The sequence below is a fragment of the Chiloscyllium plagiosum genome, chromosome 3 (genome assembly GCF_004010195.1).
Source record: "Chiloscyllium plagiosum isolate BGI_BamShark_2017 chromosome 3, ASM401019v2, whole genome shotgun sequence".
Taxonomy (NCBI): Eukaryota; Metazoa; Chordata; class Chondrichthyes; order Orectolobiformes; family Hemiscylliidae; genus Chiloscyllium; species Chiloscyllium plagiosum.
The window spans coordinates 28,085,271-28,099,755 of record NC_057712.1 but is presented as its reverse complement, the minus strand read 5'-3'; the positions used below and the strand labels follow the sequence as shown (position 1 = coordinate 28,099,755).

The 14,485-nt window shown below is 40.3% G+C and overlaps 1 protein-coding gene across 6 annotated transcripts in view; it reads right to left on the bottom strand.

Moving 5' to 3' along the window:
* arhgef10 (Rho guanine nucleotide exchange factor (GEF) 10) overlaps positions 1 to 14,485 on the bottom strand; it is a 281,643-nt gene that overhangs the window by 177,249 nt on the left and 89,909 nt on the right. For all 6 annotated transcript variants that reach the window (XM_043679127.1, XM_043679118.1, XM_043679163.1 and 3 more), the window contains 3 exons: positions 9,712 to 9,771; positions 9,134 to 9,318; positions 3,949 to 4,062 (listed from right to left, as the gene is read on the bottom strand). In XM_043679127.1, coding sequence (XP_043535062.1) covers positions 3,949 to 4,062; positions 9,134 to 9,318; positions 9,712 to 9,771 — 359 coding nt within the window. The remainder of the gene's footprint in view (positions 1 to 3,948; positions 4,063 to 9,133; positions 9,319 to 9,711; positions 9,772 to 14,485) is intronic.

The window sequence follows — 14,485 nt, the reverse complement described above, 5'->3', positions numbered from 1 at the left end:
ATTGGATTACGACACAAGAGGTAAAACTTTCTGGCAAAATAAAGTAAATGAACAGAAAATCTCAGCAAATGCTAACGCTTATTTAAATTTGTTCCCAAACAGCTGTACACTGATGCAGTGATTTGAAAAACAGCATGCCAATTAAAAATTGACCTGATTTAAAGTATTAAATGACAAGCTACAGCAACACTGCAAATGCGCACAACAGATGTTCACTGTCTCTGACAAACATTTCATGATTGGTACTGTAGAATTTATGCTGCCTACTCCCACCTCTGAAATGTGCTTCAACAGGGTATTATTAGGCCAGTGCAAAAAAAACAAAGTATTTGTGTTTTGTAGCCAACAGATGTCCATCATAAGGTATATAATTAACAATACAAGGCTTTGTTCACTATCTCCCCCTCAATGAACTTCCAATGTGATTCAAGTTCCTCACAAGCAACAGTATGTGAAATTTCCCAACACATAGTGACACCTACTTGCATGCATGGATCTCAACTGGACACAAGCTCAGAGTGTTAAAGTAAAGGCACAACTCCAAAAGAAAAATCTTGAATTTTTTTTGGTTTCTATTGGCAAAGATCATATTGGGGGCGGCATGGTGGCACGGTGGCTAGCATTGTTGCCACAGCACCAGGGACCCAGGTTTGATTCCAGCTTCCGGCGACTGTCTGTGTGGAGTTTGCACATTCTCACCATGTCCGGGTGCTCTGGTTTCCTCCCACAATCCTAAATGTGCAGGTCTGAATTGGCCATGCTAAATTGCCCATAGTGTTTGGTGCACTACTCAGAGAGAAATGGGTCTAGGTGGATTACTCTTAGGAGGGTCGGTGTGGACTTGTTGGGCCAAAGGGCCTGTTTTCACACTGTAGGGAATCTAATCTAATGTTTTGTATTAGATACAGCTGACAGAAAACAAAACCTTTTAAATCTAGTCCTTGAAAGTTGCAAATCAAGAGAGAAAAGACTCACCTTACTAGAAAGAAAAATTAACCAAATTGCAAACACCTTAAAGAACTTTAAGGTTTACCAGGATGTTGCCAGGTATGGAAGGTTTGAGTTACAAAGAAAGGCTGGAACGTCTTTCACTAGGAGGTTGAGAAATGACGTGATAGAATTAATAAAATAATATACATAGGGTTAATTGTACTTGTCTTTTCCCTAGGATGGGGGAAATTGCAAGACTAGAGGGCACATTTGTAAGGTGAAAGGAGAGAGATTTAAAAAAAAAGAGGCATTTTTTTACATGGAGATTTGTTTGCATGTGGAATGAACTTCCTGAGGAAGCGCTGGATGTGGGTACAATTCCAAGACATTTGGATAGATACATGAAAGGAAAAGTTTGGAGGGATATGGGCCAAGAGCAGACAGGTAGGACTGGTTTAATTTGGGATTATATTCAGCATGGACCAGTTGGACTAAAGGGTCTGTTTCCATGCTGTATGACTCTATCACTGGAAAAGTTCAGAACACAGTCCTGAAGAAGGATCACTGGACTCAAAATGTTAGCACTGCTTTCTCTCCACAGATGCTGCCAGATCTGCTGAGATTCTCTAGTAATTTCTGTTTGTGTGTGTTTCATATCTCCAGCACTGGCAATTCTTTATTTTATTTTAAGGAAATCCTAACTAACAATGTACATCCTTTACTAAAGTTGATCACTAATAGGACCCAGTAAAAGGTCAGGGTAATGGGGTGGGTAAAAAAAAACATTGGAGGTCATAATCTGGCTCTAAACAAATAACAATTGAACTCTACATTGAGTTCTAGAGGTTGTAGAGTCCTCAAACAGAAAATAGGATGTTGTTCTTTGTGCTGAGGCCCACTGGAACACTGCAGCCGGCCAACATCAAAAATGGGAACAGGGTGGTGTGTTGATATGGGAGACATCTGGAAGTTCAAGGTCTTTTTAACAGACAGAATATAGCTGTTCTGCAAAGCAAACACCCAACCTAGAGGAGACCACATTGTGAGCAGGGAATACAGAAGACTGAATTGAGTAAACTGCTGCTTCTCCTGGAAGGTGTGTCTGGGGCCTTGGATAGAGAGGAGGGAGGAAGTAAATGGGCAGGGGTTAAACCTTCTGCAAATACACGGAAAGGTACTGTGGCGATGTGGGAAGGTAATCGGGGCTGGAGGAGGAGAGGAACAGACTGTCCAGAGGGAACAATCCCTGTTGAAGACTTCCAAAGGTAGGGAGAGACATGTGCATCTTGCTGGAGGTGACAGAAATGGCAGCTTATGATTCTTTGGATGCAAACAAAGTAGGATGGTAAGGACAGACCAGGAAGAAACCTGGTTAAAGCAGCGATTTAACTGCACTTCATTCAATTTACCACATGGTCACTATTGTCTCTCAGTCATGAGGCTCTTTCCTGCTCACCAGGCTTATTAAGCAAACACGGAAGGTGACAAGTTGATGCCATTAAGTGGTTACCCATGGACCTTCCTTGGCTAATACTTCATTACAGAGTGGGGAGGAGATAAGCCTTTACTGCACGTAAAATTAAAAAAAAACTTTTCATTGTACCTAGGTACATGTGACAACAATAAATCAAATCATGAAAAAGGGGCACGTTTCTCTGTAAATTATTTCTTTTGTATTTCCATGCAAGGAATTAACCCCAAATAATAGATAATGCTTCTAATGCCTTCTAATACTGCAGGTCAGTCAATTCATTATCTCTCCTTGGGTGAGTGGACTGTTTAACCCCTTTATATTCTTCATTGCCAACACAGCAGCTTTCTTGTTTTTCACGGAGGATTACACCCAAAATTTTAACTTCTCCTCTTATTCTTCACAGTTGCCGAAAAGTCTGATGCACAATTCCAGCAATTTCATTTAAATCACAAGGGAAATGGATAGGGGCGAATAACCAAGGTGTTTTCCTCAGAATAGGGGAGTCCAAAATCAGAGGGTATAGGCTTAGGGTGAGAAGAGAAAGGTTTAAAAGGGATCCAAGGAGTAACTTTTTAATCCAGAGGGTGGTGTCTGTATGGAATGAGCTGCCAGAAGAAGTGGTGGATACTGGTACCATTACAGCATGTAAAAGGCATCTAGATGAGTACATGAATAGGAAGTGTTTGGAGGGATATGGGCCAAATGCTGGCAAATGGGACTAGATTAATTTAGGATATCTGGTTGGCATGGATGAGTTGGACCAAAAGGTCTGTTTCCATACTGTACAGCTCTATGACTCAAATTTCCAACATTGTCAATTATTTTGTTTTTCTTTAGTCCTGATTTAATTGGGAAGACAGCAAATGACTTCCCAATTATTACATATTTTCTCTCTTATGTAACTGGCAACATCAAGCTATCAAGTACTTCCCATTTTGTTTGAAAACCAGAACAATTTGATTGGTAATGTTCCATTGTATTTTAATTACATGCATTCCTTTAAACAAAAAATAATGCATAATTCATAAAGAACTTGTTAAAAAATATTATATCCAGATAGTTTCCTTTGCAAATATATAACACTGACTGCTTTTCAAGATGACAAATACAGACACAAAAATAAATGTGGAGCTGAATGGATAGAAATGTTTCTCAGCTGCTGTCCAATTATGCAAGAAACACAATAATGCACCAGTGTTTACCTACACAATGAAAAAGAATTTGTGGAATCCACTGAGTAATATCAGAGAAGTAAAATTCCATCCATCTAGAAGAGCCAATTTCATCCTTAGAGGGAGCATTGTGACATTCGGGCAAAAGTTCAAACTATCACTAGTCATGAAATGCTGAAAACACTCAACACAGGTCCTTTCATAAACCATCAATTGCCAGTTTTGATAAAAGCACAGTTGAGTTTTGAAAGACATGTGTAACTTTATTCCTTAAAAAAAAACACAACATAATCTGGTTGATTCTTTTTGAAAGGTAACAATACTATAAACTCATGTTCAATTCTAACACTAGTCTCCAAAAGCAGAAAATACCTTCCTTTCTTGTTTCTGCTTCAGTTGTTGAAGTTCCACACTTCCCACTGCATTTGCCAATTCTTTCATTTTCTTCTCGTAGTGTTCTTTTAAACGACTCAGGTCCTGTGAAAGCTAAATCAAACACACTTATTCTGCTTCACATGCATGTTAGTAATCTTTGGACAACCATATCCTGGTATTTTAAAAACAAATTTTGGAATTCAAGAACATACTTTGCATTATTTGTTTGCCAGACATGGATCACTTGGTAGCACCATCGGCTCCGAATCCGCAAGTTGTGGGGTCACGTCCCACACCCAAGACTTCAGCGAAATAAAGCTAGGTTGACACTTGAATGCAGTACAAAGTGCACGCTGCCTCATCAAAATTTTCATCTATTAGATCAGACCTGGGCCCAGATATTCTGTGAAGTGGCAATCACAGTCAGATTGCCACTTCGCTTCCATTTTTTCCCTGTTAGCACTGAGCTTCAAACTTCTAGCTGGGAATTCCAATCTGGGCTCCTTCTGAAGTGTGAAATGTACCTGAAATCAACACAGTAATCCCCATCGTGCACGATAAGCTGGGGGAAATCAAAGCACACCCATTTTTTTTACAGCAGCCAGTGTGCTATGTTCTGAGATTTAAACTGTCAGCAGCACATCCAGTAGCTTTTCAAGGATAAGCGTGGGGTCAGGGTACCAGTTAATTGAAGAGTTAGGGTGTCAGACTGGTGGAGTACCAAGTAAGTGATGGAGTGCTCAGGGTAGGTCATGGTGGGACCGTGCAGCAGCAAAGGGGAATGTCAGGGTTGGTGGGAAGGTATGGTGTTGAGAATTGGAGGGGGAATGTAGCTCCCAGACATTCAATCTGGTAGGGTGGAGACTACAATTGGTTCTCAGGGGTTCAGGCTAGTGGGTGACAGGGATGTTAGGTTTCAAACCAACATTCAAAGGGGTTTGCAATCATTTCTGGGCTGGGGGTCCGGATGCACAGGGGAGGGAAACAAATTGGTCATTGGGAGTCCACAGGAATTAAGGGGTTGGTGTTGCTGGTGTGTGGTATATTGGAGACTCAGCTTAACAGATTTTCAGGAGTTACACTTGGTTTTGAACTGTCTAACTTTTCATGGGTAATTATTAACTTAACAGAAACAGCGCCTCCAATGGATTATTTCAGAGGTTTACCAGATGCAGGTTAATTGTCCAACAGAATCTTCAATTCCCACCAAGGTTACGGTGTCTGGGGTTCCACAGGGTCCTGACTGTACAACCCCCATAGCTTTCTGGCTGTTGAAATATCCAGGCAGTGATACACAAGTCATGTCAGCTCCTCACATAGCCTAAAAACCACACAACAGAGTCCTTCTCTGCAGTGTCCTCAGCCAACAACATCACTAAAACAATTAATCTGGTTATTACCACAGCATTATTTGTGAAAGCTTGCTGTGTTCAGACTGGCTACAACGTTCCTACTTCAAAACAAAAAGTGTAAAAGCAAAGTAAAATGAAGAACTGCACTTGCTGGAAATCTGAAATAATAAACAGAAATTTCTGGAGAAACTCAGCAAGTCTGGCAGCATCTGTGGAGAGAAATCAGAGTTAACATTTTGGATCCAGACTCAAAATATTAACTCTGCTTTCTCTCCACTGATGCTGCCTGACCTAAGCTTTTCCAGCAATTTCTGGTTTTGTTTCCGAAGGAGGGTAACTGGATTCAAAATGTTAACTCTGCTTTCTATCTCCACAGACACTTCAAGAGTAGTCCATTAGAACAACTTAAGGTTGTGAAATGAAGAGACCTTGGAGTGCAGGTTCATAGCTCCTTGAAAGTGGAGTCGCAGGTAGATAGGATAGTGAAGAAGGTGTTTGGTATGCTTTCCTTTATTGGTCAGAGTATTAAGTACAGGAGTTGGGGGGTCATGTTGCTGCTGTACAGGACATCGGTTAGGCCACTGTTGGAATATTGCGTGCAATTCTGGTCTCCTTCCCAACGGAAATATGTTGTGAAACTTGAAAGGATTCAGAAAAGATTTACAAGGATGTTGCCAGGGTTGGAGGATTTTGTATGGAATGAGCTGCCAGAGGATGTGGTGGAGGCTGGTACAATTGCAACATTTAAGAGGCATTTGGATTGGTATATGAATAGAAAGGGTTTGGAGGGATATGGGCCGGGTGCTGGCAGGTGGGACTAGATTGGGTTGGGATATCTGGTCGGCATGGACGGGTTGGACCAAAGGGTCTGTTTCCATGTTGTACATCTCTATGACTCTATGTTATTTTATTTGCAAAGTCAATGCACAAGTATATTTCATTCAGAAACCTAGACTCTAATAATTTCACAAAATGTAGTATTACGCAGGCAGTCTAGCCTAACTGGTCTCTATTCTACATCCAGTCATTCAAAAATATTGCAATGTAGCAAAAATATTTTAAAAGGGGAAATTACTATGGGAAAGTTGGGATAGAACCAAATTTATGAGATTTTTCTCAGTGGAAAGAGGAAATCTCTGGCCTTTAAAGAAAAAATTCCTCTCAATCAGCTAAAAAGGCAGGTGATCCCTGCTGGAAAATAGCAGCTTGATCGAATTGAGTAGCTAGTCAACAATCAATCATAGCAACTCAAGTCAGGTTTCCTCTGTGTCTAAATGAAGAAACAAAATTGGCAACAACTCACAGTTTTTGTGCCAGGTGACTACTTCACTGATGCAGAATTTGAGTTGGGGGGTCCAGATCAGGCAAGTACATCCACATTGTAAAAGTTCAAGGAGATAAAATACAAGAGATAATTTTTTTTAAAAACTGTGTTGCTGTTAAACAGGCATAGGCTGTTGGAGCAGCAGCTGACAGTAATGTGCGCTGTTCACAGAAAGTATATTGTACACTTCCAGCAGGGGGCAGATTTTCTTTGAAAAAAACTCAATTCTACCTGTTTGTGCATCAGAGTCAGGAGCTCATTTAGTGCCCATCCAAAACTACCATCGATACAATAAGCAGAAAACAGAATAGAGTGGATCTTGACGGCCTACCTGCTGTCTGTGCAGTAAAAACAACAGAGAGTATTTTATAACTACGCTTCTCCTTACTAACTATATGGTCCTCAATTCTGGGAACTGGCATAGCAACTTGGCTCTAGACATACATCAAAACAGTTTCATCAAACTGCTCAGAGGTATACCAAAACAGCTCAACAACGTTGATGCCTGCAGAATTTTATGTTACTCATGGCCATTTTGTTGATAGGTGTGGAATGATCAACCCCATATTTTAAGATGAGAAAAGAAAGATCTATTAAAAAAGACCCGAGGGGCAAATGTTTTCACACCGTGGTTTGTGTGTGGAATGAACTTCCAGAGGAAGTGGTGACTGTGGATACACTTGCAATGTTTAAAAGACATTTAGCTAAATACATGAATAAAACATGTTTGGATGGATACGGGACATGTGTGGGCAGATGGGACTAGTTTAGTTTGTGATTACGGTTGACATGGACTGGTTTGACCGAACGGTCTGTTTCCATGATTCTGACTATTGTTTTCTTGCCCCACTGTTTAGATACAGATATTCACCTCGCAACAACTGTCATGCGGAAACCCCGTAAAATAAACCCTGTCGGTTTGCTAGTGGATTCCCAGGGGAGTCATAGATCATACTGAAGATCATACTTGGGTGCAACCAGTCCATGCTGACAATAATCCCAAACTAGTCTCACCTGCCTGCGCTTGGCCCATATCTCTCCAAACATTTCTTATTCGTGTACTTCTCCAAATGTCTTTTAAGCATTGTAATTGTACTCACATTCACCACTTCCTCTGGAAGTTCACTCCACACACAAACCATTCTGTAAAGAAATTGCTCCTACATTCAAATGCATCCACTGACAGATCAGGGGACAGTGTGTGTGGAAGGGGTTGGGGATGAAGCCTCCTATTGCCCATTTCCCTTGCTGCCCACCTTCTCTGCCTGTTCCAACATGGCCTCACCATCCCCTGAGCCCACTCCCGTCATCATTCACTCTAATGTGTATGTCACTCTTTCTGATTGGTGGGACATCTAGCCCCAGAATTCTTGATCCCAGGGAAGACCTGCCTCTAATGTGGAAAATGCCTGATTGGCACTTAATCCATCGAACTTCCTGTAAATGCCAGCCCCTCTGGGAGGTGACATACCATTGCACTTAGTAGCATTGTTGATATTTAGAGTTCAATGGCCAGCAACATTTCAGTGTTGCTGTGCACCTTTTAGTATGGCCTGTCATTGGATCTTTAGAAGTACTTTATAAGGGCAGGTGGGAACAGTGAATCATATAAAGTCATGCACACCTTTCCAATCATTTGCAAAGAGAGGAGGTCTTGCAATGCATTGAGTAGCGCCCCTCCCTCTGAACCCGGAGCTCCAGGTTGACGTTCCACTCCAAGACTCTATCACCAAGAAAGATGTATCCGTAATGCAGCCAAACCAGGTTGAATATCAACTTGTAAACCCTTCCAACCTACTCCAAATGCAGGTGGCAAGAGTGGGGAGAGATTTCTGGGGTCAAGCACGTGATGGAAAGAATTGGGCCCTCAACCATCACTGTCCACAACACGAGGTTATACTGCGGATGTATAAGTCTTTACTGCAACAGCAACTTGGACTCAGGGGGTCCTGACTTTGACCTGCTCATGGTAGAGATGGCAGACCTATTTCAGGGACAGAAGGTGTTATGTGTTGAATAGAGACAATTAGATACAATATTATAGAGATTTTAAATAATCTGTTCAGATGTGTTATGATCCACCTCTCAGTTAGGTAGGACCTGGGCATTCTGGCTCAAAATACAGGAACATTATCACTGACATACTGTTATCTGAAATTAGTGAACTTATCAAATTTAAAACCTCCTCAATCCTTACAAACACCACTGCTGTCTGCAGGGTTCCTGGATCAACAGCTTAGATTCCAGGGAATGCCACATCTCCAACTGTTCTCAAGCTGTTTGTCCTTTGACAAATTCAAGATATACAACTCCTAGTCAATCATTGAGTGACTAAAACAGAAGGACATTCAATCTGAGCATAAGAAATATTAACCGCTCTCTAAAGCTATTTTCTTCTAAACAAAATGGACATATTCTTCAACCAGTTTTTCCATTTAGAGCTTGCTTCTTCTTTGTGGATTCAAACTTTAAAATGATGGTCATGGTCTGCACACGTGGTACATACATGTATCTTGTTCTTGTGAGATTTGCCTTGGAGGAATGAGTTGGGAATTCCATTTTCATTCTTAGACTCGCCATCACTTTGCTCATCATAGCTCTCAAACTCACTGGAGCTCCAACCATAATCCAAAGAACTTGTTGCAGCTTCATCCCCATGTTCCACATCATCATAAATTAGTTCTTCTGGATCTGATGACAAGGGACCAATAACTGGTATTTACTTAACTGACATTTATAATTGAAAATAAAACTCATTTTCACAACATTGGAAGATCCAAAAATTGATGTTGATATTTCTGAAGGTAGGAACACATCTAAGATGATTTCTATGTTTAGAATAAATGCACATATCAATATTTCAGACATTGTACAATATAATTAACAAATTACATTAATAACTAGAGCTTAATTTTGTTTTCAAAATGTATATTATTTGACATTGTGCTAATTACAATAGACTTGTTTTGTCACTGCAGCAAACAATGCTTTTCAGACGAGAATGTTCTTTGATAACATAAATGTGGATTGTACCGAAGACAAAATGGTTATTGCAGAAATAAATGTGCATTAACCAGCATTTACCTGTTGCTGATGCATCAGAATTTTCTATTGGCACATCATCATAAATCACTTCATCCTGACCTGTGAGACATGACAGAAATTACTTAGATAGATTGGACTTAAAGAGAGAGAGAAAGAAAGATAAGTAGACAGAGGGAGATAAAAGAAATGGAAAGATTTTTTTTTAATTAATTCTAGAATAACTGGAATCTGAAGGACTGAGTTTCAGCACTTTTAAACATCTTTGAGCCAGAATGCTTATTTGCCAGCAGTTGAAACCTATCTCTCAGGTAAGAATTCAATTACACCGGAATACAAAAGTCCTCAATTTGACTTTCATTAGCATATATTGAATAAATAGTGCTGTTTAGAGTTATTCCACACAATTCAATGTTAACAGTGTGAGATACTGTTTAACTTGGGCCTCTGGATGAGCAAGGGAACTCAGACAGCAACTTCCTGATTTCTATAAATAACTGCATGGCTGCAGTTACTGGGAGTTAGTCCAATTTACACTTAAACAGCAGAGGCAGATGGTCTCACCATTATTCTTATTGCCTAATCCAGCCAGAGTATTTCTCATTCATAGGAAAACATGTGAGATGTTGCTTATGTGGGTGAGAATGTAGGCAATAGGATTGACTGTCACAATTTAAACCAGGGTGAGCTTGAACGAGGGGTAATCGTAATGCTCATACAAATTTCTGATACAGCAAAATTTAAAATATTCAGCACTTGGGAAAGGTGGGCTAGGCTGTGGCAACGTGTTGCAATTACTGCAATGCAGACGATAATTCAAATAATTTAAAATATTACTAAAGAGAGAGCAGTCTTGCACATCAATACGTTAATACCCTCTGGCATGCCCAGACTGAATGGGGGGATGACGGAGATCCAATCGTAACCTTTAAAAGGCAAATGAATATCAACTGGAAAATGTGCATGTAGGATACACAGCCAGAGAATAGTACAAATTGGATTGCTAAATGCTAACTTTCTGTGCTGCGTGATCTTAACAACAACAACAAAAATGAAAGATGATTGAATGATGGCAGAAAGTGCTAGTAGTAATGACCTTCCAAAAAAAAAAGAGGAGGTCAATCTAAAATAAGTTTTAAAATAAATATGAATATTTGATAGAAGAAACTGGGAGAGACAACAAAGGCTTAATGTACAACTTCGAGGGGACTAAAGGAGCAGAGGGACGTTGGGCTCATGAGCCGATTCTCGGAAGGTGGCAAGACAAGTTGAAACAGTTGTTAAAAAGGCTTATAGGATCCTTGGGTTTATATATAGAGGCATAGTGTAAAGAAAACAACGACCTCTACAAATCATTGGTCAGATCACATTTGGAGAATACAGTGTTCAGTGCTGTGCTGTTCCAGCAATAAAGTTTCAACTTTGATCTCCAGCATCTGCAGACCTCACTTTCTCTCTCCAAAAAGGCTTATAGGATCCTTGGGTTTATATATAGAGGCATAGTGGAAAGAAAACAACGACCTCTACAAATCATTGGTCAGATCACATTTGGAGAATACAGTGTTCAGTTTTGGACACCTTATTTAAGGAAGTATGTTAAAGTCCTGGAGAGAGTTCAAAGGAGATTTACCAGAATGATAACAGCATCGAGGAATGTTCAATACAAAGAAAGAATAGAAAAATTGGGCTGAGTCTCCTTGGAATGCAGACGATTAAGAGGTGATCTTATTGAGGTGTTCAAAATTATGAACAATTTTGACAGGGTAAAGAAGAATATTCTTTTTACATTAGTTGGAATTGCTCCTGGCATTGGTTGTTCGATTATTGAAGATCCAGCTCATGTTATTCATTTGGAAGATTTCACATAGTTCATGGGGGCTCAGTGGTTAGCACTACTGCCTCCCAGAGCTCGGGACCCAGGTACGAATCCTACCTTGGGTGACTGTCTGTGTGGAGTTTGCACATTCTCCCAGTGTCTGCATGTGTTTCCTCCCACAATCCAAAGATGTGCAGATCAGGTGAGTTGGCCATGCTAAATTTCCCCTAGTGTTAGTCAGGGGTAAATGTAGGGTAGGGGAATGGGTCTGTGTGGGTCACTCTTCGGAGGGTCGGTGTGGGCTTGTTGGGCTGAAGGGCCCGATTCCATACTGTAGGGAATCTAATCTAATCTAATATTCTAAAAGCAAGACCAGTGCTTTTAGAATATGTCCAACAGGTCATTGTGTCACTAGTACTGAACGCTGATGTTTTCATAAAATCATTTGCTTTATAAATCTGACTGTGGTTCAGTTTAAAATGTGTTATGTTGTCCTTAACAATGAACAATGGAATAGCCTAGTTATGGAGGTAGTTACTCAACTTTGCATCAAACCAGAACACAGATTTGTTAGATTTATGTTTAACTTTGTTGTAAATGTAATTCCTGTATTTTGGCTCTGGGCATGCAATATTTTATAGCCGTGATGATTTTGGGAAGGAAATGTGTGTTAAATTTGTTCTTTATTGCCTAAAAAATGTTAAGACAAAAACCAGGGCTTTTTTTGATGATATTCTTCAGGTGTTTTCATGCTGTGTGAAAGATGCAAATGTGGTCAGCCAAAATATTCTCTTCAGGAACTATTTAACATTTTCACTGAGCAATGCAGTTAGAAGTTTCGGTGAAAAGGTTTTATCCAAAAAGTGGTAAGAACGCAGAGCTCACCGTAACATAGGGAATGGTTGAAGTAAGTAGCGTGCACATGTTTAAGATAAAGCAGATGTCCAGAAATATACAAGAGGGAGAAAGGATTATAAAGTTACGCTAAGACGCTAAGAGCAACTCATGGAATTTAGTATAAATCAGTTGAGCCAAATAACTTGATTCAGTGCAGTAAATTCTATAGATTTGCATAAACGGTTTTGGGTGGGAACAAAGCAGTAGAATGGGTTTGAGAAACGTATCAGCTATGAACAAATACAAGTGCAGACACAGCCAAATGGCCCAATTCTGCTCCTATATCTAATGATCTTTAAGGGTGACTTTTATATGTATCCAGTTACAAACTATTTTCTTGTGGTATTTTTTTCAAATGTATGAGGGCAACCGTGGAACAGGTGATCCTTTCCTGTTTATCTTTTGTACATATACAAATTTATTTGAAATTTCTCTCTGCTCTGATGGTGCAGGGATTAAAACATTTTCCTTTTTATTTGCTTCACATTTATATAAATTATTTGGATGTAGACAAAGTTAAAAATCACAAATCAACTGCTGGCACAATTTGGATGTGAACATAGGAGGCATAGTTAGTAAGTTTGCAGATGACACAGAAATTGGTGGTATAGTGGACAGTGAAGAAGGTTACTTCAGAGTTCAACGGAACCTTGATCAGATGGGCCTATGGGCTGAGGATTGGCAGATGGAGTTTGATTTAGATAAATGTGAGGTGCTGCTCTTTGGAAAGGCAAATCAGGGCAGAACTTATGCACTTAATGGTAAGGTCCTGGCGAATGTTGGTGAACAAAGAGACCTTGGAGTGCAGGTTCATAGTTCCTTGAAAGTGGAGTCACAGCTAGTCAGGATAGTGAAGAAGGCATTTCGTATGCTTGCCTTTATTGGTCAGAGAATTGAGTACGTGAGTTGGGAGGTCATGTTGTGGCTGTACAGGACATTGGTTAGGCTACTTTTAGAATACTGCATTCAATTCTGATCTCCCTGCTATCAAAAAGATGTTGTGAAACTTAAGAGGATTTAGACAAGACCTTCAAGGATGTTGCCAGGGCTGGAGGATTTGAGCTAAAAAGGGAAAGACTAAATAGGCTGGGGCTATTTTCCCTGGAATGTCAGAGGCTAAGGGTGACTCTATAGAGGTTTACAAATGAGGGACATGGATAGGATGAATAGCCAAGGGTCTTTTCCTCATGGTGGAGAAGTCAAGAACTAGAGGACATACATTTAAGGTGAGAGGTGAAGGATTTAAAAGGGATCTAGGTGCAACGTTTTCATGCAGAGGGAGGTGTGTGTATGGAATGAGCTGCCAGGGGAAGTGGTGGAGGCTGGTACAATTACAACATTTAAAAGGCATAGGGATGAGTATATGAATAGAAAGGGTTTAGAGGGATGTGGGCCAAATGCTGGCAAATAATATCTGGTTGATGTGGATGAGTGTGCCTGTTTCCATGCTGTATAGCTCTATGACTCTGGTATCTCAGCAACTGGGGTTTACAATATCAACATCATCAGTAAGCGATCTAGGAGTGAGGTTTAGAGAAATTTCTTCACTCTGAGTTGTTAGGATTTGGAATGTGCTGCCTGGGAAAATGGAGGTGCAGAAAGCAGGATATATAATCAACAGTGATGAATTTAGAGGGCTTTGGAGGTAGGGCTGGAGAATTAAACTAGCTGGATAGCTCTTTCGGGAGCCAGTACAGACACAACACAGCACATAACCAGCCTCCGGACTCCTCATAGCCCATCCACCACCGACAAGGTACAAGTTAGGAGTTTGATGGTATATGTTGCACTTGCTGAACGCACAAAACTCCAATAATATTCGGGAAGCTTGACATCATCTAGGACAAAGGACTCGCACAACTGATGTCCTATCCATCATTTGCAATGTTCATTCCCCTCACCATAGGTGCATATTGACAAGATGCACAACAGTAACTCACTAAGGGTCCTTCAATAGAACCTTAAAATCCACAAACTCTATAATCTGAAAAGTCAAGGGTAGCAGATACATGGAAACACAACCTTTTTCCAGGTTTCACTCCAAGCCACTCACCACTGACCTGGAAATACATGGCTGTTTCTTCACTGTCACTGTCTCAAAAT